The sequence below is a fragment of the Agelaius phoeniceus genome, chromosome 19 (assembly GCF_051311805.1).
Source record: "Agelaius phoeniceus isolate bAgePho1 chromosome 19, bAgePho1.hap1, whole genome shotgun sequence".
Lineage (NCBI taxonomy): Eukaryota > Metazoa > Chordata > Aves > Passeriformes > Icteridae > Agelaius > Agelaius phoeniceus.
This window is the reverse complement of record NC_135283.1, coordinates 4,781,337-4,809,289: the sequence shown is the minus strand read 5'-3', so window position 1 is coordinate 4,809,289 and position 27,953 is coordinate 4,781,337. Positions and strand designations below refer to the sequence as shown.

General features: G+C 48.3%; 1 protein-coding gene across 8 annotated transcripts; it reads right to left on the bottom strand.

The window, feature by feature from the left end:
* Positions 1-1,736: 1,736 nt before the first annotated feature.
* Positions 1,737-22,540, bottom strand: EXOC7 (exocyst complex component 7). Of its 8 annotated transcripts, XM_054644950.2 has the most exons (22): positions 22,383-22,540; positions 21,493-21,558; positions 20,267-20,451; positions 19,510-19,615; positions 18,795-19,017; positions 17,569-17,736; positions 16,576-16,587; positions 11,952-12,044; positions 10,891-10,959; positions 9,575-9,720; positions 9,230-9,382; positions 8,717-8,815; positions 8,064-8,126; positions 7,682-7,748; positions 6,277-6,315; positions 5,209-5,274; positions 4,071-4,191; positions 3,564-3,659; positions 3,217-3,280; positions 2,654-2,695; positions 2,370-2,503; positions 1,737-1,992 (listed from the first exon to the last, which is right to left on the bottom strand). In XM_054644950.2, the coding sequence occupies exons 1-22, from the start codon at positions 22,530-22,532 to the stop codon at positions 1,890-1,892; spliced, it is 2,265 nt and encodes a 754-aa protein (XP_054500925.2). In that variant the 5' UTR covers positions 22,533-22,540; the 3' UTR covers positions 1,737-1,889. The 8 variants fall into 8 exon arrangements, with proteins under 8 accessions (XP_054500925.2, XP_077044340.1, XP_054500926.2 ...); XM_077188225.1 differs by lacking the exon at positions 10,891-10,959; XM_054644951.2 differs by lacking the exon at positions 16,576-16,587.
* Between the last annotated feature and the right edge of the window lie 5,413 nt (positions 22,541-27,953).

The window sequence follows — 27,953 nt, the reverse complement described above, 5'->3', positions numbered from 1 at the left end:
TTTCTTTGGGTTCTAGTTGGCACAAAAGCATCAGCTCAGGGAGGATTTCAGCTCCTGCACACTAAAGCTCAGGTGCTCAGTAAAGCCGCAGGCAAAGCTCCCCCTCCCCTCTCCTGGCTTTCCCTGTGACTGCTCCAGGTGAATTGACTCACCCTGGGAACAGCTGCAATAAAACATGTTTTACAGCTCAGCATGAATTCCACGCACTCTCCTCAAGAAAGAAATTCATATCAGACTGCTGCAGTGTCAGAAACAGAGCCAGAAAGATGGAATCCAGCTCCTTCTGGTGAATGTCAGGGTGTGTATCCAGCAGACTCAACACTGCATGAAACACAAGTCAGCAGAGCTTTGCTTGTGTATAAAAACAGTGCCCGGCGCCTGCCAGCCTCCAGAGGCCCTTGGTTAAAAACAGCAAGTACAAGATCTCAGGTTTCCACAGACATTTGAGATTTGACAGCAGGAGGGAAGGTTTCTGCAGGGAGGGCTCTTGTGTTGGCACTGTGACCCTGCATGGTCAGACACACAAAACCAGTCAGGTGCTGGTCAAGACTTAACTCACACCATGGTCCAGCTCTGGGCTGGATGAGCCTGTCACAACTGCTGTTTTCAGGCATTTGCTACACCAGGCTGAGGAAGAGGAGGCCAGGGGTTCAGAAAGGGCAGGAGCTACCTGTAAAAGATCTGTCTGAGGAGGCAGGCAGCTGGGTCTGCCACAGCACAACCTGTGCTCTCATCCAGGCTCTAACATCCAACAGCTCTTCCACTACTGGGCTGATCAGACCCCAGCAAACTCTGCTGTAAACACTGCTCAGGTGAATAATGGATTTGCTCCAAGCTGCAAAGCAGCAGCTATTGTGAGTGCTCCTGACTCTATGGAAACCCTGAGTTTCAATTGTTACAGGCAAACAATGGAGCAGGCAGCAGGAGGGAGGGAGAGGGGAGCAGGAAGTGCCTGGCCAGAGAGCACAGGTGCCCCAACGCCCTGAAAAGCCTTGGTGCAAAGTGTCAGAGTCCAGGTCCCCTCTCAAAGCCTGCCAGGAATGCTCCAAGGCACGTGGGAGAGCAGCACTTGCTCTTCATGTGATCCCCACAGTTAAACAAAGGGAATGGGCTTGGCTGCTTGCAGGGAAGAGATGCATTGGAGATGCACAGGAGACAAAGAAAAACAGGGATGGGAGGAAGGTGCTGAGTGGAAATCACTATGGGAACACTTGCTCTGTCTCAGGTCAATAAGGAGCAGCACCCAGCCAGGCCACCATGGAGCTCCCTCTGCTTCCACTGCTCTGTCACAGCTGCAGGCCCTGCCTCACGTGGCACAGAGCACTGATACAGGTCTGGTTTTGGGGTAAAACATCCCTGTACATGACTGGACTGCAGCCCTGCCAGGCACCCCCAAACCTCAGATTCATCACTGAGCCCCGTGACTGAACTAAATAACAGCTGAGATTAACAATGTGAAAATAATTTGGGATCCTACTGAACTGAGATTCCCAAAACTCATCAGGGAAGCAGGTGGCACTATTTGGAGCTCACAGCTTCCTGCCCTTAAGGGCTCTACCCATACAGGTTTTGTTTGGTCATGTATTTTTCTTTCTTTTTGTTTTTAAACACACTCCCCATGTCTGCTGCACATCGAGGCATTAACACAAACCCAGGTGAAGTGGATGTGCCACAACAGGAGACCAAAGGGCAGACTTTGCCTTATCCCATGGATCCAGAGCAAAGACAGCCAGGAGTTAGTGTTTCCACAGGTTTATAAATCTGATAAATACAAGTATAACACCCTGCCCACCACAATGGGGCAGGGGAGAAGGGAAGGGAGTCCCAAGGGTTGCTGAGAGAGCACTGGCTTGTACTTGGCAGCTGGAGAGTTCACGACAGCTGAAATTTTATGCTGACGTGTCAAACAGCTTCTCAATCATCTCCCCCACCTGGTCAACCTGGTATTTGATGTATTTCTCAGGGTTCTTGGTGAAGGGCACGTTGCCAAATCTACAAAAGAAAACAGGTGACAAACAACTGGAACACAGCAAAGAGACCCACTGGTCCTTCCTCTATCACAAATCAGCTCCAGCACACCCCACTCGAGTGACAGAGTATCCTGTGCAGAGCAAGTGACCTGGTTACAACTGGCCTCACAAGTTTTACATGAACAGCCCAGGGTGGCTCAGGGCTTTGTGCTCACTGACCAAGGAATCACGGTGACAGCAGATGTCTGTGAGTACTCAAGGTCAGCTTGGGGATGTCTGAGTGTGCAAAGCAGAAAAGCTAAGACAGGACAATAGAAAAGTGGCTTGCTCAGGCTATGCAAGGCCCCAAAGACCTCAGTAAACCCAAAGAGGAGTGGACAGTGCTGCAGGAGGTCTCACCTGCTCAAAAAGGCACCATAGGTCTCTTTCACAATGGTTTTCTGTGCCCGGCGGATTTTGTCCCGCTGCTCCATGTCTGGGATTGCCCAGGCCTTCTGGATCTTACACAGCTCCTCCAGCCCATCATTAAAACCCTGTCCAAAGAGAAACTCAGTGAGCATCCCATCTGCAATCAGAGTCTGATGCTCCTTCCCTCCCCTGCTGATCACCAGAGGTCTCCTCCTCAAGCAGATCTGTGTCCCAATCAACCAGGGATGTTCTGACACCACCCAACACCTCCTTACCTTGAAGCGCTCCTTTATCATCTGCCTCTCCTTGTCCTTGAGCTGCAACAAGGAGGGAAAGCATCTCATTTCATCTCCAGAAATAAATATCCAACATCAATCTTTGCCCACAGCTCCCCATCCAACCTAAGCCATATCCAGTACTTCGTTTGGATTCCCTCTCCTACAGCAGTGAGGAGAGAGGTGCAGAGAGCAGCACACCCCACCCCAGCTGAAGTAGAGTTAACAAGGATAATTTTCAGCCAGAACACACATCAAATAGACCTCTTCATGCTTCCAGCCCTTTCCAAGGGAAGGTCTCAGGGTTTTGAAAATCCAAAATAGAGGCATCTGCTCAGGTGAAGATGTAAGAATGGAGGCAGAGATTGAAAGACTTGATGAATCTAGGGCAGGGGAGATCAGAAGGCACTGCTGCTGTCCACCTGTGCCAGCCACAGTGGTCACTCTGCAGAGTGATACAGGCATGAGATATAAAGGAGGTTTCTGAGAATTTTTTATGACAAAGGAGATGGTGTTTCTGACAACTTCTCTTGTGTCAAGCCCATCCTTGCCCATCCTCTCACCTTCACTCCTGGTTGAAAGACAGGCAGGTTTCTCTCAGAGATGTAATCTGTCACCTTCAACCAGCTGCATGTGCAATGAGATGGGAGAGAAGCAGAGAGTTACTCACACCTCTATCAGAGCACCTCTGTCTTCACCTGTGACCCAAAGGCCAACTCAGACAATACAGACCCCAAAACTTCCCAGAGTCACCCCTTCCCAGGATGGATTAATTGCTTGGAAACCAAACATACTCTGCTTTGGTTTTAGCCAAATTTCTGGTTTAGGTGAATCCCTCCCACTGCTCCAGCAGCTCCCAAAGAGCTCCCAAAGTGCCAAAAGCAAGGCAGAGGCAGAGGATGTCACTGACCTGCGCTGGTAGGTCTGGATCTGCTGCTCAATGAGCTCCCGGTAGGACCTCTCAGCTGTTTTCTGTGTCACAGCCACCAGCTGGATCAGCTCAGACCTGGAAGAGCAGGAAACCTGAGGAAGCACCTGAGCCAGCTGCTTTCCAGGCTGCTCTCAGGATGGCAGCATTTCAACCCCCATCAACAAGCTCCTTTCAGCCCTTCACAATAAAATGTTCCTTGAAATGTGCAAACTGGGAGACAGAAGCAACTCAGAGTTACTTTCCACAGCCACATCCTTAATCCTCCCAAGATCAAAGGATTCTCTAAAACCTAAGGCATTTCCTAATGCTTTTATCTTCCACTCTCAGGTAATGTGATGTTTATAATGCTGCAAAACCTTCAAAGAGGCAGTTTCAAGGATGGAAGAAAAAGCAGATATGAGGCCAGCAAGTAAATGCAGAGCTCTGCTCAAAAACCATCCAGTCAGCCTTGGACTTGAGGGACATTCACTCAGGGCACACACTTACTTCTCCAGAGATTTCAGAATGTAGTTGTAGTTGTTATGGAGAAAAATGGCACTCAAAGCTGGGTCTTCATAAACCTTGGATTTGCTAAGCAGGTTAAGCTGCAGGTTGCCCAGAACTTTGCCTTAAAGAGGGAAAAACACAGAACAAGAAGTTTTGCACTGAAACTTCTTATTATTGACAAAGCAAACCAAGCTGCAGACCCACAGCAAAGTGAACAGCACAGGTCTGACTGCCTGTACAAAGGCTACAATCACATGTACTTAACAGTCCTTACACAGATTTTCTTCAGCAGAGCCACTCTGCAAACTGCTGCCTTCCATGCCATGGCAATGGAGGTGCACTTTGGGTTCAGAGGAACCCCCAGAACCTGCTACAATGCAAGTTCAGGTCTCAGAAGCTGAAGGACCTGCTCTCCATTTTAATAGAAAGAGAAACTACTGATGTCACTTTCTTAACCTCCCCTTTGGCAGCTGGGAGCCTTCATGGGGTTGAAGGTGACAATGGTTTAAGGGAACAGCCAAACTCCCAGTCTGACCCTTTTTTTATCAGACTCCAGCTCAAATGTGGAAAGATCCCATGGAGAAGAGACACAGCCTGTGCTCTTCACCCAGGAATGAGCCCAGTGAAGGCATGTAAGGCATGTCCATGGGGCACATGCAGAAAGCTGATGCCTTCTAGGGGCTACCTAAAAACAGAGGCTCAACAAAATTAAAAGAATAAAAAGCAGTTATATTTATTGAAGGGCCTTCAGGTACATTTCAGCCCCCCCCCCCCCCCCCCTTACTTTGGGGCTGCACCCAAAAATGGACAGGGTCATGGGTTTTCATACTTTCATGTTTGGTCTGTTTGCACATTGGGGGTTAATCTTCCAATTACAACTTTAGGTAATGAAGTAATTTACCCAAAGTTTGCTCCTCCCCAACTCACTTTTGTTTACATTTCTTGGGGCCTGAGACAGTGAGGTGTCCTTGATTCCCAGGCCTGGAGAGGAATTGTTCTGTCTGACCAAACTGGGAAAGCAGCAGCTAACACTGTATGTGGAGTTTAGAGTAAAACACTAAAGAACTGCAGGTTTACAAATATATGAAAAATACAGAAGCTAAAATCCTAAGGCATCCAAGGTGTGCAGGGTACTCACAGATGTAGGTGCTCAGCAGCCTCCTACTGAACTCTGAGCTGTAGCTACTGGCTGAGGAGCTGGTCTCTGAAAGGAAAGTCTTAGGCCAGTTAACATGCCCTGGGAAGAGGGGTGTGTGTGGTCAGCCTGCCTCTATTCCTCATCCCTGTTGCTATGGAATTAACTCCTACTGACAGTGAAATAGCTCCTGCTCCAGAGCCCACTGTCAGCAGCTCATCCAGGCTGAGGGGGCAAGAGCTCTGCACCCTCAGTCCTTGTGTCTGCATCAAATGCACAGCACCCTGGCAGAAATATCTCCTTTCCTTCTAGGTGCTCAAGGAACATCCTTTTGATCAGAAAGAATCATTAAACTCCTTCTCCCCATCCATTCCCCCAGCCTGAAAAGTGTTGGTAAGCACTAGAAACTGGCAATCAGAGAACAATGAGCTGAAGCTGTTAACAGCAAGCACACAACAGTAATTGAAACAAGCAGAAGGGCTCTGGAAAGCTTCAGCCATCCCCATGGTTGCTGACAGGGCCTGCCTGGCTCTGGGAGGCTGCCCCTGCAGGCAGCAGAGACTCCAGGCTGGCACATGCTCCTCTGTCTGGAGATGCCTTTCTGCCCTCGAGGGCTTGTGGGCATGGGGCCCACAGGACACGTGGGGTGGCCACCTCCTCCTGCCCCCTCCAGAGAGTTTGGCAGCCAGGCCCAGCTCGGGTGGTCTGAGTTCAGCAGCACCCCATGGGAAAGGCCTCGAGCTCCTGTTGCTGGGAGCTGGACAATAAGGAGCTGAGTGCACGTGGGATAAAGCATGACACCAGCTGGGCCAATCTGCCACCTGTGCCAAAGAGAGTCAGTGCCATCAGAGTGTCTTGAGCCTGTTTCAGCTCCTGTGGCATCCCTCATTGTCTGCTGCTGACAAGCCCTCCCTATTCTCTCCAGCCCACTGGCAAGGATTATTTACCCTCCCCTTTTCCCCCTTTTCAATTATGTGTTAATTTATTTACAACTGCTGGAGGATAAAGAATTAACATACATCACCAGAGTCCGAGGCAATATGAACAGGTAGGTGTGGTAAGTTTGCTTACCTCTGGGATCTAAAGGAATATTGTATGTGTCCCCAAGAACTACAGAGATTAGGCAGAGCAGAGAGAAAAGGGGAGGGATGAGAGAGAAAAAGAAATGCAAAAGTGCAAAAAGACAGGTTAGAGACCACCATTCCTTTGAGAACAAAGCAGATATTAACACAGAGCAGCCACAGCAGGTGCACAGGAGAGCAGGCAGGAGTCCCTCCAAGGCCACAAATGGAATGGAGATCACAGAGGAAAGGCAGAGTCCAACCTCCTTCCCCTGCTGGAGACATTGCTGCATTGCCATTGGTTGTATTTAGCACACCACCTCATTCCAAGTCACTCCAAACCCACTTTCAAGGCAAAGCTACCTCAAATCTATGCTGACTTTTCAATCAGCTAAGAGAGATCTCGCTGCAAGACAACATGTCAAGACTTCCAAACAGTGCTGACATCACCATTCAGGGCACAACATGGGAAACAGTTGGCTGTTCCAAGAAAAAATTCAGACCAATTCTTTGGCCAAGGAGAGAGAGCCAAGGCCCAGAAGGGCCTGAGCACAGTAAGCCTGCAAGTGGAAAAGGCACAAGGCAGTGCTAGAAGAGATGGGGAAAAAGCAGAAACATCCTAGTTTGAATTGATTTAGAATTAGCAAAAATTTCCAAATAGAACTTTGCAAGTAACAGTCTGGAGGCAGCTCTGAGCTTCCTCCTACCTCTGCTTCTAATGGGCTCTTTAACCCTCTCCAGTCTGTGCCTCCTCAGGGCCCTATGCCCCCTGAATCTCCAGTCTGCTCTATTCCAACCTCCTTGAAAGCACAAGCTCTGCTAAGAGCTCACTGGAGAGCCTGGAGTTGCTGCTCTGCTCAGAACCAAAAATCCCACTGCAGCTGATAAGCAGCACCGCCCTGCTACACGAGCAACTCTCAGCTTCTGATCTATGCATTTATTTCCAGTGGGTCTCTTCAGCAGCCTGGAGAGCAGAACTAAAACTTGTCTCTCTGACAGGATGCACAAATGGCTCCAGAGTCTCAGTGTACCCATGTCTCAAGGCTGAGGAGATTCTTGCTGCTGCTGTTGTACTCTGAGCAGAGGATGGTGCTGCTGGAGCAGCCACCCTCACTCCAGTACAGTCACACAGCACTTGGAGCTAAAAGATCCAGGCATCCCCTCTCAGAGCACACCAGCAGTAAACACCATCCCCATTGTACCTGCCAGGAGCAGGGAACTCTGCATCCCTTGGAATTCTCCAGACAATCAACTATGTGGTCAAGGCAGATCAGAGGACAAGACAAACCACAGGGGGAAGGACAGGAGGAGAACAAGCTCACAGTGCATGTTGAGGTTTGGTCACTTCAGGGAAGATGTCCAGGGAATCTGAGGAAGGAAGTGCATGCCCAAGCAAGCCCCATGCATGTATGTACCTTGTGATGCCAGCATGGCACCTGCTGTCTCCTGGAAATCCAGTAATTGCTGTAGGAAAAGGATGGCCTGGAGGCAAAGGAGGGAATTTAGGAGCAACCAACATTACATCTCCTGTGCTCTGCTATTAAGGATCATGAAGAACCACTTGTCCCCCCACACTTAGAGACATTCAAGAACAAATCACTACACTCATTTGAACTGCTGGGTTTTCACACACAGTCCCATCATGGCTGAGCAAGAGTCACCAGCTCATCCTGCCATGAAAATTGTGTAATTGTTAATGCAAAGACAGCTTAATTTAGGAAGTCTCCCTACTGCTCTTTTTAAAACTCCTTCAGAAGCTGTTTTCCACAAAGGATGGTTCAAATCATCACCACGTACATTGCTGGTGAGTTCATGCACTGTCCCATCTTTTGGCATGTTGTACTCCTTGTCTGGATCATTCTAAAAACGGAACAGAGAGACATAAGGTGAGCATGGAAGAGGAACACACCTACAATACAACTGCTGCTACAAGTGAGCTGAAGGCTTCAGCCAGCCACTCCCAACACCCTCAGGCCCAGCTCTTGCAGTGCCATCTCCTGGTGCTCAGAAACCAGAGCTGCCAGGCACCAGCAGCTCAGAACCTCAGGGCTCTGTTCATGTGACCATCACACCTTCAGCCCACCTACCACTCACCAAGCCCATCTTACACAGGAACAGCTTAACATGAGTCCTCCAAAACCTTTCACGGCAGCAATTTTCCTTTCTGTTTAAACAGCATTAATTCTGAGATGGACTTGGTATTTGCAGAGGCCTGGATGCACACATCAAATTATGTGTAGGATCCCTGCTAAGGATCTTGGGCAATGGCCTTCTGTGTTTGAAACCAGCACCAAGCATTTGGTATTTGACCCAAATACCAAAGCAATCCAACAAGTTCCTGCTTCAGTCAGAAACTACTCGGTATCATGGAAAGCTGAAAGCTAAACTAGGGGTTTTGCCCCAAAAACCCTCTTCCAAGCCTGATCAGAGACCACTGAGGAGAATCCTACCTTAATGTTGTCTGCAAACTCTTCCAGTGCCTTTGCACCAGTGGTCTCCATGGAAGTGATCAGCCCTGGCAGTTTGTTCTTAGTGCCTGCTGCAGTTCCCTGGAATAGTTCCACAATAGATCAGAAAAGGAAAATAAAAAGTATCTGAACTTCCACCAGCACCTACCCTACCTCATCCCCCACCCCAGCATCTCATTCTCAGTTCCCCATATGCCAGAAGAATATTTACAGCACCATCAACAACACATGAAATCCCACATTCTGCAAGCAGAAAAGGAAGATATCGTGGTGGTCCATCAGGGTCAGGACTTGAACTGAAAAGAGCTGCTGCTGAGAGATGCTAAGTTGCTGCTTCACCAGCTCAGAAAGGAGCAAGGTGCATTTGTATAACTACAGTCCATACTGGGGGACAGAAGCAGCATGGCTTTGCTCAAAGCCACTGTGATAATCCATTGCAAAAAGTTCTCCAGATAACACAAGCCACAGGACCCTCTCCAATCCCATCACATTTACCTGCAAGACCTGGTCAAATTCTGGCTTCATCTGCTTGAGATGCTTCAGGATGGGGAAGATTGTGAGCACAGCTGAGTAGTCATGTCGGATGATGGCTTTCCGGGCAGCTGAGACAATGTTATCACCCTCCATGATCAAGTTATCCAATGACTCCTGCAACAAAGCCAGAGACTCATGAGGAAGGAACAGGATTTCTGCCCAGGCAGCACAAAGGGCTCAGTGCAGGACACCCATTCCTGATGACTGTTTGGCTGATGCATCATTTGGGGTACCAGTGAGCACATGTTCTCCAGGCTCTGTGCAGGCCCTGGTTCCCTCAACAACCTCAACAGAGGCTCAACTGACCTGGATGAGAGAATCAAAGGTCTTCTTCTGGTGGTGCTCTGGGACAATTTCTGTCAGGAGCTGGTATTCACTCTGGGCCAGCTTGACAAAGGCACTGACGCAGTGGATGTACGCGTCGATCTCGATGTCGAAGACGTCGTCCCTCCCTGCAAGGGCAAGATGCCTTTGGTTTACACAAGGAGCACGAGGTTCTTCTGGGAAAGCTGATTCTGGCTTTGCACCCATCATGTGTGAGAACAAGAGTCATCTTCTCACCACTCCTGCCCTGGGTTTGTGTGTGGGAATCTCTGAGTACCCTGCAGAAGGCAGGAAAAGCCACCCGCAGCTCAGGAAATGCACATCAGGGCACCACCTCTTTCCAGCCTCGTGACAGCAGTGAAGTTTGGAGCTCTTCTGGGACACAGACTAAATTTAATCAAGGGCTTGAACACAGAGTACTAAACTCAGGAAGGTCTGAGGTGAATTATTCAACATCTCTGCTTGTATTTTTAGAATTCCTTATCTCCATCCGTCATGCAGATGAAGAACTGCCATTTGGCATCAACATTTCTGGGAAATAAAGGCTGTCCTGGAAGGCAGCTTCTTCCCGCTTGCAGAAACAAGATAAAAAACCAGGCTGATGAACATTTACATCTTATGAAGCAGGAATATCAGCACAGCTAGGTGAGTTATCTGCCACACAATGATGCATACAAATGCAAATATCTCATCCTAGAATATGAATATCTCAGTCAAAGATCCATCAAAGATCCTACGTGGTAGGCATGAGAAGTGATACAAGGGCCAGCACCAACTTGTGCCAACCACTGCTGGAGGTGTCTGCAGGACAGACAGACCCCATCCTGCAAGAAAGTAAGATGACACAGAGAGGCCTTCTCTAAGCTATAGGCTGCTGCTTGTCTCCTCACAGAGACTTTTGATGGAAAAATGACCAATTCTGCCCCATGCTGACAGGTCCCTCAGGTTGATATTTCAGAAGTTTTGGTCAGCAGAGGAGACACAAACTGCCTGCTGTGCAGTGGTGCACTGTAGCATGTGCTGCATTGCTCCCTTTGCTTCAGCACCAACAGGCCAGCAGCCACCTACAGGAAATTGTCCCTCAGCATGGTGACCTTTGACTGGACAAAGTTGGGCTCCTTGTCTGAGGGCTTTGGGGATGTGATTAGTAGCAGTGAATTCTACTGAGAAGAGCCAGAGCTTCTTAGCCAGAGGAGGCTCATGCTTCAGGAACAGCCCTGGCTGCACCATGAGAGTGGAACACACAGCCCAGGGAAGCAGGGGGGACAGCTGGCTCCCAGTGCCACCCCAGTACTTACCCACAGCCGGCCCGTGCTTGTCGCCCAGGGCATCGCAAAGGTGCTTAACGCGTAAGTCATGCTCATGACCTATGAGATGGCAGCCGGCACAAACAGAAGGCGCAATTTATCCAGGGTGGTCACAGCAAGGATGCTCACTCTGGCTGGAAGCTGCTTCAAGCCTGGCTTATTTGATCTGGTGGACATCTATTTCCCTACAGTCCCAGGAATGCTTCCTGACCAAATCCTTTTGTTGGGCTACATAGCATTAGCAACCCTTTGAAACCTGATGAGAAGTGTGAGTTCAGTTGTTTCTTGGACCACAAGAGTCCCTTGAACCTCCTGCCATATGTTCTGAATGGTATTGCAGGCATCAGAGTCCAATTTTAACCCACAACCATTAAAAATCCAAACTCAAAGGCCCTCTCCTGCTCATCATGAGGATTTTCCCCCATGTGAGTGATGTTAGTCACCATCTGGGGTTTAGCAGCTACAGCACAGGTGCCAAAGAGACCTGCTTAGGATGGAATCATAGCAGGAGGCAGGAATATCTTAGAGATGCTTTGAAGCATCTTCTCCCTTATCCGGCACAACCTCTAGGAGCAGAGGAGGTCAGAAAACAGGAGTCAATCATTCAGGCAGGTCTGCACAGAAAAGATGTACAGGCACAATGCACTGAGCTACCTGTGGTCCAACACTTCAGCATCAGGTTTGGAAAGGTCACTAGGAAACTGAATGTCTCAAAGTCCAGGCAAAAAGAAAATAGAACAGGAACACCACAAGCAGATGTTAGCAGAGCTTCCATTACCCAGGTGGCTGTGGTGGGTCAATGTTAAGGTAATATTCCTCTCCACCTCTACTCATGCTTATGAAGAATTTGAAATTCAGATAGTAAATTCTGAATAAATAGAATAAATAAAACAAAAATAATTTGGTTCCACCATCGCTTTGGTTCCACCATCTCTTTGGTTCCCCAATCCAATGGTGTTCCACCAAGCACTGAACTAATGGAAGCCCCACCTGGGAAAGCAAGGCTGATACACAGAGAAAGTCAAGGGTGAAGTAGCTCGAGCTGTGATTACCTTCCATAGGAATGAGGTTAGAGGCCCCCTTTTTCCCATCTAGACCATGCTGAGAGTACTGTTTCAGAAGGTTCTGAGCCTTACGGATCGTGCCTGTCACCAGAACCAGAGAGAAGAGACAAGAAGACCTAGAAAATGAGTGAAAGAAAACAAACCCAGAACACCAGCCCTCCACCAGCAAGTCACCTGGGCCCAGCAAGAGGATGCTGGGCAGCAATGAGGATGCTCAGCACAGGAATGTGAACCCCAAACTCCTGTCCAAGTATGCAGATACAATGGCATTTCCAGAATGCTGCCCTGCTTTGAGGCTGGGGGCATAAATTCCAGCCAGGGATACAGAATCAGTTTGGAGACACAGCACAGCATGGCTGAGTGATAAACACAACCAGAGAAGGGAAGCTCCCTTCTGTGTAAAGGGTTTATTGAAGTTGGTGCTCTGCATCCAAGCACAGAGGGTTTGCTGCTTTTCCTCAGCTGTGGAAGTGGGGCTTTGCATATGGACAATTCCTGTCTGGCAACATGTTGCCTGCTCCTCGGAGCCATAGCTGCAGTCACTTAGTAAGAGGTACCTTTCTGAGGGGTATTTTCTGAGCATAATCAATGTAGAGCCAGCAGGAGCCCCAGAGCCAAGACAAGGAATGGTACAGGAAGCAGTAAAAGGGTGACAACCTCTGGGCTTTTTTTGCAGCAGCAATTCCCATCACAGGAATCCCAGAATAATGGATGCTGCCCCCCATGTGTAACTTGCACTAAGCCACCCTAATCCCCAAGACACTTCTCTTCTAAAGAACTGCAAATCAATTAAAACCATGGAAAAAACAAAATAACACTGGGTTAAAAGATTTATACTTTAAACACACAAAAACCAGACAGAACTGAACAAAAGGCAGTGCTGGATATACAGCTGGAAAGCACAAAACAAAGCATTAATGTGACAACTGAAGCCTAGGCAGTGTTTCCACATTAAAAGGTTAGTTGTCATGCAACAAGCTACAATTATCACAAGCACACTGACACCCTCCCAGAGCAGACCTTTGCTGTTGCCTGCACAACAGGGAACTGGAAGTTTTGGGGAGGTGGAAGGGGTTTCTATAGGAGACCCAAATGAAACAGAATTGGGCTGAGTAAATGAAGAAGCCAAAAAACATAAAAATGCTGCTGCCAAAATTAAGAATTGTTCTTCCGCTATAAAGTAATAAATACTTTAAACATGCAGAAGATCTCTACTTCCACCAGTGCAGCCTGGAAGTGAGTGCTGGCTGCCCAAATGCTGAAGGGAACCCAGGTACACACTGCTGCACACCCCTGGAACAACCTTCCAGGGTGCAGGACAGCTTCATCCCATAAAAGGATTTATGGCAAAGGAAAGGAAACTTCAGGTCCCCAGACAGTGGGAGAGAACAGGAGGGAGAGGTTCCCCTTGAATTACCAAACTGCCTTAACCTGGTGCACTTACTAAATGACAGAACATGGTTCCCAAAATGTAATATTTCACTGGTAATATTGTCCTTCTACCAGCTCAGAGTGTTCTCAATCACTTTGTAAAGAAAGAAAAAAAATCATATCCATGAAACACTTTCTTCTAGCAGGAAAATTCTCCCCTCCTGACCCACTCCTGGGAGATGGGAAGGATGGGAAGTCTCACACCCTTGCTGGCTGATCCATTTGCTCCCAAGCTTCAGCCAGATGATCAAATGAGGGCTATGCCTCTTCTTCCAAGCTTCCTGATGCTTTTCACACCCTGCATCTCCACTTTATTCCTAGCTACTTCCAGAAACCTCAAGAGCTTGGGCACACCAGCAAGCTCCTCTGAGCAAGGAGGGCTCTTCCTTACTGCTGCTCCCATGGCCCAGCAGCTGCAGAGCAGCTCAACTCAGGCACTGTTCTTCCACCTTTCCCATTTTCAAGCATTTAGGGGGACGGGAAAAATACAAAGGAATAAAAATAGAGGGTGAATTGGTGTGAAAACCAAGCAGACAGTACAAGGGCTGCTGCTGTGAGCAGGCTGCCACTCCACAGGTATGCAGTGGATGTTTTCACAGCCCACCCTTGATAGTTTATTCTCTTTTTCAATTTTTTCCTTCTTTTTCTCAATTTCAGGGGCTGATTAGGCTGCATTTTATTTGCATAAGCACAATTACCTGTGTTTACTGACACACACCGAGTGTTCAGTGTCTGGGGGCATCACTTCAGTGCTGCTGGATCCCTCTGACTTGCCATCATAATTAGGCTTTAATGGATTCTGGTGGAAGCCAAATGTTTTTGTTCCAGGATTGTTTTCCCCTATTAAGCAGCTCCTTAACCAAATGGGACTGTGTTTCAGCTACTAATGAAAACATCACATTCAAGCCAAGCAGTGATCAGTCTGGGAAACAGAAATGGGCTCTTTATTCTGCCACTCAACCTGCCTGTAGGTACCACCTCACTGGAGCACTAAGGAAACTGATAAAGAGCTCCCCTGCAGTCTGAAAAGAGCCTCCAAAGGTCAAAAAACACCTGAAACCTTTGCTTCTGCAGCCCAGTTGTTCCATGAAGTGGGGTTTGAGCATGCATGAGACATTTTTTCAAATGCAACTCATTCTCTTGTTTCTCTCTTCCATTAGGCAGTTTTCTATCCAAGCAGCAGGGCAACACATCCTCTCTTCTCAAGCACCAGCTGCAAGAATCTGCATGAAACCAGACAATGCCCTCTGGCTTTTGTAGGCAGCCAGGCCAGGTGGCCCCATCCCTCCCCAAAAGTGCAGAGCTGCTGAGCTGCCTGCTGCTCTCAAGCCAAAAGAGAGCACAGGGTCTACAGGCATCACAAAAACTTTATTTGATGCACATATGTTTGCAGCAGGATGATTTGGGAACCTGAATACACCTGCTCTCTGAAAGGGAGTGCTGACATTCCAAACATCAAACTAAGACCAGAAAAAGCCCACAAATCATCAGCTCAACTTGACCTGTCAAGTGTCACTTAAAAGGAGACAACTCTGCTTTAGAAGCATCTCCAGCAGTCAGATTTTTATCTGCATGATGTAATAACAGGAGACAGCACAGGGTACATCAACAGACAAAACAGGAACAGAGAGATGAAGACCCTCTGAAACAACACATGGATATGGAGCACGTTCTCTAGAATTCAACACAGTCCCTGGGGCTATCTCTGCCTTGTTACCCTGCTCCTCACCTTCCCTTTAGCTTCTCTTGTGCTTTGTTTTGTGGTAAAAAAAGCTATAGCACATCAGATTTAGTTTGTTATTTACCCCTTGCAACAGGTTAAAGTGTGCATTGGGGTGTGCACTGGGATATTCTTCCTCAAGGACCAAGGAAATCAAGTCTCTTGTGGGAGCTGTCAGAAAACCCCCTTATCTGAAACCCAGATTGGAAGAACTTGGCTTTACTTACTGAAATAAAGTAACAGAACAGAAAAAAACCTTTGTCCAAATTGAACAAAGGCTAAACCCAGGGGACTCAAACACCACCAGATAATGTTGCTCTGCAGAGAGCCACTGTGCCAGTGTGAAGGTGGTGTGAGACCTCCACCTCAAGAGCTGTACTTGAAAGCTAATGGAACTGCAGAAAAAACAGTGAATCTGTGACCAAAGACGCTTTTGCTCCATTTTTAATTTCACTGAAGTACAATTCAGCAGACATAAGAGATGGAGCAGACATAAGAGATGGCTCCTGTATGAGGTTCAACACCCACTGTCCTTCAAGAGCTGCAGTCTGGTTCTCTGTCTGCTTCAGGAAGATCTGAGACAAATGAGCCACTATTTTTCCTTGACATTACAATAGCCCAGTGGATCACTTGAGACACTCTTTCCTTCATGCACCATCAGCTCCCTAGTGCATTCAAACCATGCTCTACCTGCTCCATCTCACAAAATCCAATTGAGCTGGGCATAAAGACATGAAAATCTTCTGGCATATCTACAGCTGAGACTTTCCTCATGACAAGTAATTCTGGATGCCCAAATGCATCCACTTTGGAGGAGTCCTGTTTGTAGGAACCTGTGCTCTCCAATGTATGGGTTCCTTTCTATGGGAGCATCCAAGATCTGAAACTCTTAAAAAATCCCCAGGATTTTTCAATAATCTGCCCATAAAAAAAAAAAGCATCTCCCCCATCCCTGACTCTTTACCTAAGAGCACAGGGGAGATACTATCACTTGTGAGGCTGCTCAGAAATGTTTGCTGACCATGCTGAATTCACAGCAATAAAAACACAGGAACCTTTTCAGAATCAGGTGATAACTGAGAAGTGTTGACCAAATCTGAAGCATCTGCAACCTGAGCTTCCTATGGCTCAAGTACAGAATCCCACTGGCACCTTTCAGTGTCTCTGAGCCTTACCAAGTGGTTCTCTGCTGCCAGGGGAAAAGTCACTGAAATTCACAGATCAATTCCATCAGCTTTCAGGGACAGCTCTAGGGCACAGCAGCAATGGCAGAGATTGATTTTAAAAGACCACAGGGGTGATGTCTGGATGCCACAGCCTTCCCCCTCCAAATATCCCAGGCACACCCTCTGCTGTAGCAAGAAGAGGCCCAGCAAAGCCTCTCCACACACAGAAGTGCAGAGAGTGAGCACCAGGGCCAGCACACACACACACACACACACACACACAGAGACACATTACCTGGGATGAGGACTGCATTCACATCAGGATTATAAAAATAAACACAACACAATTAAAATGGGTATTTCTTCTTCCTCCCTTTCCCCATCCCATCCATTCCCAGTCCCTACCCACATTTCTTACTCTTTTCCTGAACCCACTAAGAGTATTTGGACAACACAGGACAAAATAGGGAAGGGGAGTATTGGCCAGGTAAACCTACAGAAATATGAACTCTTCTGAAGTGATCACTGTTACAGAGGAGACAACAGAGTGCTGGGACACAGAGGATCAATATCCCTGTGCTGGCTTTTGCTGTTCCTCCTGTCTGTGCTCCCACCAGATGGCACATTCCAGAGATGGGAACTCCAGCCTTCCACTCCCGAACTCCAGAATGACCAATCTCACCAGCTGCATCAAATGCAGCAAAACTGCATTGTGAGGAGAGAAGGAATAACCCATCAGCCACATTCATAGCTCTTCCTGAGACAGGCTGAGGCAAGAGCTTTAAGAGCCTTTTAAACTTCAGACAATGCTGTATCTCATTTCTGTAGGCACCTACTTAATCCCCATCTCAACTCCTGGGGGCTTCTTGCTTTCAGGCACAATAATAATTTATTCATAGCTAATAATTGATGTGAGGTGTTTTATCAAATATGAGCTTTCTATTTGCTGTGGCACAGCCATATTCCACATGCCAAGGCTGAGGATTTTACCTGAGGTGTTCTAAATCAAATCCTTTTACAGCCCACTCAAGTTTCTTTTTACTCATCTCCTTTGTTAAGGAGATGTACACAGGGCCTCTCTTTACAGCATCCAGAGAACAGACTCGATGGCTTGACAGACAGACAGAGTCTGTAATCCCAATGCTGAATCCAGAGCAGAGAAGTGCTTACCTCCAAAATCTCACCTAAATGTCCTAAAACCACATTTTAAACACAGAGATACCTCAGCAATGAGAAGGCCTGAAGATGTGTTAATACCCAGTGCAGTGATCCCTCCTTGGGGACTCACCTGGTCTCTTGATGGGCTTTTTGGTGGGGGTGTCCTTCCTTTTGTTCTGAATGGCAGGGGAATATGGCACCCCTGAGGAAGAGCTGTTCTTACGGAAATGGTCCTTCAGGCCCTTGATGGAGCGGTCCAGCTGCACAGAGCGGATCTGGAAGTAAACTGTCATGAAATCTGAGGAGACAAGGTAAAAATGAGATTATAAGCACACAGGGAACACTATATGGTAAAGCAGACACTTTGTGCCCCTGCGGGGACTTACAAGCATTGGTGTGGGACCCCAAGTCAGCATCCTTCCCTCGCAGAGCATCCCCTATTTCCTTCAAAAACTTATTCTCCCTTCCCCTGCAATCCTCATTCCAGCCCTCCCACCACACACAACATTAATTCCACCACTATCAAGTGATGGAACTGACAGGAGATATTTGTGCAAGGCATTGTCAATTCAAGTGCTCTGTTTCCAGCATGAGAGACTTCACACACTTTTCAGGATTCAGGGCACTCAGGAATTTAATGAGGTGATTGTCATTTGAAAGCAGAATGCAAACTGACTAATAAAATATGCTCTGTATGCATGAGTTGCCTTTGATCATGGAAAAATTCCTAAGAAGCTTTTAAGGATGTTCATCACACTTGGTAGGCACAGTAATCCCCCCCTCAGGAGTGAATCAGTGAGGTGGGGGGTGATTCTTGGAGCTGCATGAATGTGAAAGTTCACATTTCCTGTACAAGTCTACAAAGTCACTCAATCCTGAAGGAAAAGTTAATAAAAGGACTATAAAGCTCTAGGCAGTTCTTCATGCTGCAGAACAGGAAAGGGGACATGTACAGACTGAAGAAAGTCTGTGCTGCTTTCCGTCTTGCCCTTGGTAATATTTCATACAAAGAGTTCTGGTCATAAATATTTCCCAAATGGGAATAAGTGCCCAGTGTCTTGCACATTTATAAAACGTGAGCACTGGATAGCTGAAGCTTCATCTCAAGGCATTACAGGTGCAAGTGCAGTGGATTTTTGCTACAGGACAGACTTTGCATTAACATAATTTGTGCTTTGTTTACACAGCTCATTCTGTTCAACCCACAAACCATCACTTCAGTCTCACTACAAAAAAAAAGCAGGATCTTCAGGTGCTGGAAAGACTCAAGTACTCAGCTGAAAGGTGCCACTAAGGCATCACTCATCCTGCCATGCTGCCAGGTGGCCACAGGGACCAAGGGGCAGCAGCGCCCACCTTGGTTCCTGCCGTTCTCCACCAGCCAACCCGAGATGCGAATGGTGTCGTGCAGGACGCTCTCCGGGAGGTGCTCCAGGGACATCTCCTCCTGCGTGTCCATCTCCTCATCCCCACTGATCAGGTCCAGGATCAGGATGGGTGGCACTGGCTTGGTGTGTCGTGTCATCAAGCTGCGGAATTCCGACTCCAGGGATTCCTTGCCCCGCTCAAAGAGGGATTTCTGGCACAAAACAGCAGGACAGAAGCAACAGGACTTCTGTAATCAGTCACTCAGGAGTATTTTTGCATGAGAACATCCTTCCTAACCACTGCCAAGTACTGCAGGCTTCAAAGTCCAACCACACCTGTATCTGAGAGACTTTTAAAGTGAATTAAATTTAAGAAATGCTTGTGAGTTGTTCAAGTGGGATTTAAACAGATCACCCATTCTGCTCTAGCAGCTGAAGGACTGACAAGAGCTGCTCAGGAGGAGTTTCAATCAACTCCTCCTCCACAGGTGCAAGAGCTGCTTTCAGAGTCCTCCCAGCACAACAGAGAGAGAGCAAAATGCCAGGAGGAGAAATTCTGCCCAGAAGCCAAAGCAATCATTCTTTCAGCTGTGCCCAAACACCACCTTCCCCAGGCAGCAAACCCACAGCCTCTCCCAGCAGGGGACAAGCAGCAGGGCTGTGTGTGCCCCCTCTCATCCACAGCTTCCAGGTCCATCACCCACCACACGGTTCAGCTCCGGGCTGTCGGGGTTGTTGTCCTGGAAGTACTCCACTGCCTTCTGGATTTTGTCCATGCAATTCAAGTATTCCTCCAACCTCCCCGTGGGGCTAAAAATAAAACCAGAAATGAAAAGTAGTTGCCCCAAGAAGAAAACAAACACAATAACAAGAAAGCACCAAACCAGACTCAGGATAGCAATAACAAGGGAAATCTCAATTCCCTTTTCTTCAGCTAGGATGAGATCATGGAATTCCCTTCTGCCTGCACTCAGTGCCACAGCAGGATACCCAACCCACACAGCAAGTGCAGAAGTACTGATGATGGAGCAGCACACAACTCTCAGCCTTGCAGAGGGAAGGCAGAGGGAACTGCACATCCCATCTCAGACAAGAGTTATCCAACACCCTCCCAGACCAGGAGGCTCCAGAACAGCTCTGGTACATCCTGGATGGAGTGACAACCTCAATGGGCAGGGAAAACCTTTGGGAAAAGGGCAGAGGAAAACAGAGAAGCCACCAGTGCTCATGGAGATTGCAATGGGAGCATCTCTGCAAGATCTGGAAGAGATCCCAATGCAGAGTCTGAGCTGTCTTTGCCTGTGGAAATGGCTGAATGTCAAGTCAGGGTGGACTGGGGATGAGGGAAGAGTGTGGGAAGGGTACCAAGCATACCAAGGGTGTGTGGAGTCAGCTCCCCCACCTCTATCTCAAAAATCCAACAGGATGAAGCTCCCAGCAGGATTTATCTGCTCAACTCACCCCTCCTTGATAATCTTCTCTGTGTCCTTGGCCACATGGTAGTAACTGATGACGTGATCCAAGCAGGACAGGGTCTTCTCCACGTTCTCCTGCAGGCGCTGCAGGTTCTCTGTCTGCTTGTGGACAGGGATGATGGAGTTCTCCAGCTTCATCAAACGGCTCTCAAAGGAGGAGAGGATTGAAACCTACACACCCAGAGAGAAACCAACAGCTGAGGACTTCCTTCCTATGGAGAGGGTAGGACTTGGAGCAGGGAAGTCATGGATCTTCAGAGCCTAGCTTTTATTTTTGGGCTCTGCTGTTGATTTGCCATGGCTCCTTAGCAGCTGTTTCCATCCCTCTATGTCCTGACTTTTATTAACAATCACAAAAAAGATCACCTGCCATAGAGGGATGGGCCAATCCCAAATGAAATGATTGCAAAGAGTGAAGATAATGTTCCAAGACATCAAAAAAGACAAGCAAAATTCTATTCACCAACAGAAAATAAATCCACAGGAACTGCCTGGAGGTGTCCCATGTAGAAAGAGCAGCAAAAGCACAAACCAGCAGCCCCTTTGCTCCACACTGAGACCCAAACAGGAGCTGCACAAGGACCAGTCAAGTGAGAACCTTCTTTTCTATCAGACATTTGGTTTTTAAAGAGGATTGTGATAGTGCTTCTGACAGCTGGGAAACCACAGCAAGTTCATAAAAGACTGCCTCAGTCACCTTTTCCAGGCCAAAAGGTAATTCCTAGGAGATTCACTCCTATGTCTTGTTTTCCACACTTCTCTGGTGGTGTCTCTATGACTTTTTTAAAGCACTGAGACCAAGACTGGACAGAGTATATAAGCTGAGGGCTTATGAGCCATTACAACACAATGATTACTTTTTTACCTTTACACAGAACACTTGCAAAATAAAACTCCAAACAAAACTTGAATTATGAAGCAACAATATGATGCTGTTGCACAAACTAGTCTGAGGTCTCATAATACCTATTCCCCAAGAGAGAGGACTGACTGTAGCAGAGATGATGCCAACAGCTCAGCTGAGCCCTCAGCAGACCAGGAGAGAAGCTCAGTATTGAAGCATTTCTCAGGTTTCCCCTTTGCCCAGTCACTGAAACCAAAGTGGTTCATTGCTCCACATCCCTCAGATGGGCACAACAACAGCCCTGAAAACTAATAAACCTAAAAATCTAAGAAAAAGTAAAGCCAAGCCCAACATCAGGACCTCCCTACCATGTTCTTGGTGAGCTGGTCACTCTTCTCGAGGCTCTCTTTGATAAAGGACAGAGTTTCTTCTTCCTGTGAGCAAGATGGAAGAAAAAGACTCTTAAATTCTGAACACTAAGGTTTAAGTCACTAAACAGTACACATAGGTTTTGACCAATCTTGTAAACTCTACTGCAAGCCATGTTTGGTCTGATGCTGATTCTGTGGCCACACTTTAACATTGTCACCTCTTAACAGAAATCCAGGCAAGTAACCCAATGTGGGGACACATCCTGTAATGAGGCAGGGGGTTTATTAATTCATTGTTTACCTTCAATGCCATGAGCATCAGCACAAAATAAAATTAACACTTTTCCCACTGAGGCACAACGACTCAGCACACATTTCCCTGCCACAGCACAACACAGGTGTTGCACTGGCACCTCCCAAATCCACTGGGAACTCAAGAGTCCAATGCAAAGCAGCCACCGAGGGCTGGTTTTAAGGCATTAAAGCCCACAGATGGCGGGAACAGCAGCCCGCATGGGCTGGCTTTGAGTCCCCAAAGGCCCCAGGCAGAGGGGGAACTGCAGCCTGTCAGGGGTCAGGGCTGCTCCCACAGGCTGCACCTGCCGGGAGAGCCCCCGGATCCTCCCAAGAACGGTGAGGGGAAACCCAGGCCCAAAGCGGGGGGCAGAGATGGCCCGACCCTGCAAACCAGGCCTCGGAGGAGCACCTGGGGGTAGTCCCAAGCCACGAGGGGGATGACGAGAGCCTTGAGGGGTCCCGGGACGCCCCCGGCCCGGTGAGGAGCTCCAGACACAGCCCCGTCTGCCCGGCAACGCCAGGGGGCTGCGGGCCCGGGCCCAGCCCCAGGCCCCGGCAGCGCCCGCAGAGCGTCCCAGGCCCAGTCCCACCTGCTTGAGCTTGTCCTCGATCTCCCTCCTGCGGGCCGACACCTCCTCGCTCGGGATCATCGCGCCGAGCCGCTCCGCCGCTCGCTCCCACCGCGCCCGGCCGGTCACTGCCGCGCCGCCATGATGGGCGCGGCGGGGCGCACCGGGCATGCGCAGAGCGCGCCGCCGCCATCTTGAGAGTGGCGCCGTTCAAGAAGGGCCCGAGGGTGGCGGGGGTTATAGCGCATGCGCAGTGCGCTGTCAGCAGCCATGTTGGGAGTGGCGGGAGAGCTGCGCCGCCATCTTGGGAGTGGCGCGATGGGTGACAGAACCACGGGATCAATTATTTTGGATTCCGAAATCATCGAGTCCAGCCCGTGCCCCAACACCCCCTTGGCAAGCAGACCATGGCACCGAGTGCCACGTCCAGTCCTAAACATCTCCAGGGGCAGTGATTCCACCACCTCCCTGGGCAGCCCGTTCCACTGTCTAATCACAATTTTTGTGAGGAAATTCCTCTTCATCTCCAACCTAAAGCTCCTCTGGCACAGATTGAAACTACGTCCTCTCGTCCTGAGCGTGGCACTGTTGCGTAAAATTTTTTTTAAGAGAGAATGTTCTTTGATGTTTGATCTTTGTGTACTTTCAAGGCTAATCAACAATAAAGGAGATTTAATCCGTTAAACACGTAACAGCCAACAAGTTCTAAGTGATGTCCAGCTGTTAGAAAAACAAATTACATATTGGTAGAATTGCCTTGTTAAGGTTTAGGGTTTGACATTTTAAAATTATCTCAGGGGTAGGTTAAAAAAGCTTGGGAAGAAGGATGTAGCACTGATAGAGGGCATAAAGAATGCAGAATTTACAGACCACGAGGACATTTGGCAGAACCCCTCAGATAAGGAAGGAACTTATAAAACCAACTCAGCAACTGGGCTGAATCAGCTCTGAGTAACTGTAATTCCAGCAGGGGCAATTCAAGAAACCCACCAACCCAAAAGAAGAAAAAGACTGAGCACGTGGACTAATTAGCATGGCTAGTGAGAGAATAATTTCCCAATAGAAGATAGAATAATAATTAATAAGAGAACTATGTAACTTGTAGCAAATTAACACAAATTCCTTTGTTTTCTAAAATGTATAAACAGTAAAAGATTTGGATAGTTGTCATGGCTTGATTTGTGGAATCCCAGCGAGCACCCAGAGTTGTGCAGCTCTGGAATAAATAATCAATGTCTCTCTTGAGTGCGTCATAATTGGCTTACTGCACTGGGGGTAACAAATCTGAATTTGTGCACAACAGATGTGGAGAAGGAGTCCAGGACTTTGAGCTCAGGGAAGTGAAATTATAAAAAGTGAGTTTGAATTATGTCAGCCCAACCATGTCCTTCATAATTTCTAGGGAGAAAGGTTATCCCACAGGGGAGCTGCTCCCTCACACAGCATGGGGAGATGGTCAGGGGTGTCACTCTGTGTCCCCCTAAACCACCCCAAGCCCAGAGCAGGGAGTGGTTCTGCAGTCCCTGCAGGTTCTCCAGGCCCAGCTTCTGCTGTCCTGCTCCTCTCCAAGGTTCCTGCCATGCTCAGGGACTGGGGTGTGCCCATCCATCTTCCCCCTGTCAAACCTCCCCAGGCTCAAGAGAAAAGCTCTTTTTTAATTCAACAATGGATTTCACAACCCACCCTGTCCTGCTGCCCCTGGATATGCCCAAGCTCTGGCTCTGTTTTTATCCTGTGTTTTGTGGGGATACCTGATAAAGGGGATTTGAGGGTATAAGAGTGAAGATCCCTGTCCAGGCTCAGCACCCAGCACCTTTTGTGCTTCCCCACACTGGGCTGGTGTGATTGGCAAAGATCTCTCTCCCAGAACAGCAGATCCACATCTTTCTTTAGAGCATTCCATGCTCTTTTTGCCAGCACTCACCCCTTCATTCAAAGGGCAGCCAGAGCCAGAAGGAACCTCCCTTGAGGAGCAGTTGTGTGTGTTTTGCCCAGTAATGCTGTTATTTCCTGAAAACCCACCAAAAAGGCTCCCTCACCCTTTATGGAGTGACAGTACCTCAGAGCAAAGCGGAATAGATGCACCCACCTCACCTGCCAGCTGTGTGGGGTGATAAGGAGTGAATAAATGTACAGAAATAAATGCACAGCATTGTGTAAAAACTGCTGGACCCTGTGCAGCACCACATCCAAGAGGAAGCAACAGAAAGGAAAAAAAAAAAAAAAAAAAAGTCTGGTCAAACGGAAAGAGTCCAAGGGGTTGTTTTAGGTAAAAGGAAAAATAAAGGGTAGAAATGCAGCAGTTTGAGCTGATGCCTCAGGTTTTAGCTTTTATATTTTCCAGATTCTATTCTGCTTTAATGTGTAAGTCTAGACTTCATATTAGGGGATGGTGAGCTCTCTTCACGGAGCAGGGAGACAAAACAATTCCTTCTCCAGCTGGGGACCAGGGACAGACCCAAATCTCAGGCCCAAGAGCATGAACAATGTGGGCTAAAGAGAGAAAACAAGAATGACTTCATGGGCTAAAGCTGTAATTGGACAAAAACAAGATTAATGCAGCCAGGAGCCTCAGAGAGGGCTTTGCATTTGATGTGGGAGAGGAGAGAGACCAGAGTTCGGAGGAGTCAAGATTAACTCCAATATGCAAATCGAGCAGAACTGATAAAAGTGAGAGATCCCCTGACCAGTCAGGCATTTTGTGACCATTTTGCTTCATCTTGGGTGCAGCCCTGGCTGGGCTCTGGTGCTGACTAAGGTGGATCTTAGTAAATCCCTATTTATCCTTTAGCTCTGTCCAGCCTCTGTTCCAGGCCAGCTTCACAAGGCATCAGAGCGTGCTCTAAAGAAGGCAGAGCACACGGGTGTGTCGGCGCTGCCGATCCCGCAGGTCGGGCCGGCTGTTCCCCAGCAGGATGCGGAGCGGCGGCTCCAGGACAATGCCGGGACCATCCCGGCACAATCGCGCTCGGTTCCCGCTCGGTTCCCGCTCGGTTCCCGCTCGATTCCCGCCGGCGCGGTGCCCCGCGGCTCCGCGCTGCGTGCCCGGGACACGGCCCCGGCCGGGCAGGAATGCTGAGTCACCTCCTGCTTCCCCCGCAAAGCCGCTGCTCTCCCGCCGGAGAAGGGATTTGCATTATCAGCACGGGCACAGAAGGTGGGAAATGCAGCCAGCTTTGTAGAAAATACGAAAGACTTCACAATTACAGATTTCCCCAAAGAACAGCTATTCATAAAGAAATTGAGAGCCACAAAAAGCTATTTTTTTTTCTTGTAAAGAAGTCTTCATAACATTAACAAGAAGGACATCTCTCCCTAAGTGAACTAAAAAATACTATTTTAGAAGTGATAAACTGACTAAAATTTTAAGTTTTATTCCTTTGCATTATCAGTAAAAAAAAGAGATATATATACTTCTATCGTATAGAAGTATTGTATAGCTATAGATATATTGTATATAGATATATTGTATAGCTATAGATATATACAATCTATATAGAAGTATATATATCTATATATATATACTTCTATATAGATTGTATATATCTATAGCTATTATCTATATCTATTGTAGAGAGAGGTACTCTAAAAGTTTTGCTCTAATTCTTATTACTCTTTCTTTTAGTTACTATTAATACATTTTTCTTTATACTCTTTTAAAGTTTTAAACCTGCTTTACCTTTCTCCGAATCCCACCTCACAACAGAAAATGAGTACATTGGTGATTAACCAACACTAAACCCACCACACTCAATACTACATTACCCCAAAAAAATCTCAAAATTAACAAAACCTCAAATTAGCAAACCAAAATCACTACAGTGCCTAACTAAGGGTCGCATCCTCAGTGCAGTGGTAATGAGAGAGTTAATGAGTCCCTTTTAGTGCATTCGCTACACAAAACTGGTTCCAGTGCTCCGAATTCCAGGATCCCGGCTGGGATCGGAGCCCGGCGCCCCCGGGGTGTGGAGGCTGCGGGGTTCGAGCAACGGCCCCGCTCTGTTGTTCAGCAACGCGAGCTTGCACCACCACAGGCATGAGGAAGTGGCACCTGCTGGCGGGGACGTGACAGTCCTTCTGTCCGAGGACAAGGTGTTCAGGGCGTTGGCCACCCAAAATGCCACTGGAAAGAAAAGGGAGCCTGATTAGCAGGGGGGGAAACTGAGGCAGAGAGGGGTTTTGCTTTGCCTGCTCAGGGTTTGGCAGTGAATTGCTGGATAGACCCAGATATCCCCCACATTCCTGTTTCTACTGCTTGCCTTTGTGGTGGCAAAGGTCATTGCACAAAAGTGTGATCTTGACAAGATTTGGAGAAATTCAATTAACAGCAGCTCTTAAAGCAGGGACTTCCTGTCCCCTGCATTGTGCCTAGGTACTGCTCATCCCAGGAACAGTTCCTGCATTAAAATATAGTGCCATTTTATAAATAATAAACCATTTTATTGCAAAAAAATTAATTATGCCTGCTCTTGCTTCCAACTGGCAGGGTTAATCCTGCTCCTGCAAGAGAGGACAGTGAGGAGGGGATGCTGGGGATGCAACAGGGCAGCAGCATTCCCGAGCCACAGGAGCTGCCTGAGGATGCAGTGAGGGCAAAACAAGATTAATGCAGCCAGGAGCCTCAGAGAGGGCTTTGCATTTGATGTGGGAGAGGAGAGAGATCAGAGTATGGAGGAGTCAGGATTAACATAAATTTACAAACCTTCCATTCTGGGCTGCAGGGCTGTCCTGGACTGTGCTCCCCATGGTGGGACCCAGCAGTGCCCAGGCTGCAGGAACATTTGGGAACACAATCACTGGTGTTCCCTCCTCCCCAGACACAGCCTGTTCTGTCTCCCCTCAGGTCAGCTGAACACAAAAAGTGATCAATCTTCAGTCAAATTCATCTTCAAACATAAAACCAATATCTCTGAGCTTCCTGACAAGCCCCCAGTTGTCCCTTCCAGGAGGGGTTATAAGCAGGGAGCCCCTGAGGGAGGGAGTGAGTGTGCACAGGCAGGGTATGGGATGGGCACAGGCAGGGTATGGGATGTGCACAGGCAGGGTATGGGATGGGCACAGGCAGACTGTGGGATGTGCACAGGCAGGGTATGGGATGTGCACAGGCAGACTATGGGATGGGCACAGGCAGGGTATGGGATGTGCACAGGCAGACTATGGGATGGGCACAGGCAGGGTATGGGATGGGCACAGGCAGGGTATGGGATGTGCACAGGCAGGGTATGGGATGGGCACAGGCAGGGTATGGGATGGGCACAGGCAGACTATGGGATGGGCACAGGCAGGGTATGGGATGTGCACAGGCACGGTATGGGATGGGCACAGACAGACTATGGGATGGGCACAGGCAGACTGTGGGATGTGCACAGGCAGGGTATGGGATGTGCACAGGCAGACTGTGGGATGTACACAGGCAGACTATGGGATGGGCACAGGCAGGGTATGGGATGGGCACAGGCAGGGTATGGGATGGGCACAGGCAGGGTATGGGGTGTGCACAGGCAGACTATGGGATGTGCACAGGCAGGGTATGGGATGGGCACAGGCAGGGTATGGGGTGTGCACAGGCAGGCTATGGGGTGTGCACAGGCA

Coding starts and splice junctions, on each gene's coding strand:
- EXOC7 (XM_054644950.2), bottom strand. CDS start 22,532: ATGCCCGGTGCGCCCCGCCGCGCCCATCATGGCGGCGCGGCAGTGACC. Junction 17,737..18,794: donor GGAGAACGGCAGGAACCAAG/GTGGGCGCTGCT, acceptor TTGTCTCCTCAG/ATTTCATGACAGTTTACTTC. Junction 3,281..3,563: donor ATCCAGACCTACCAGCGCAG/GTCAGTGACATC, acceptor TTGCACATGCAG/CTGGTTGAAGGTGACAGATT.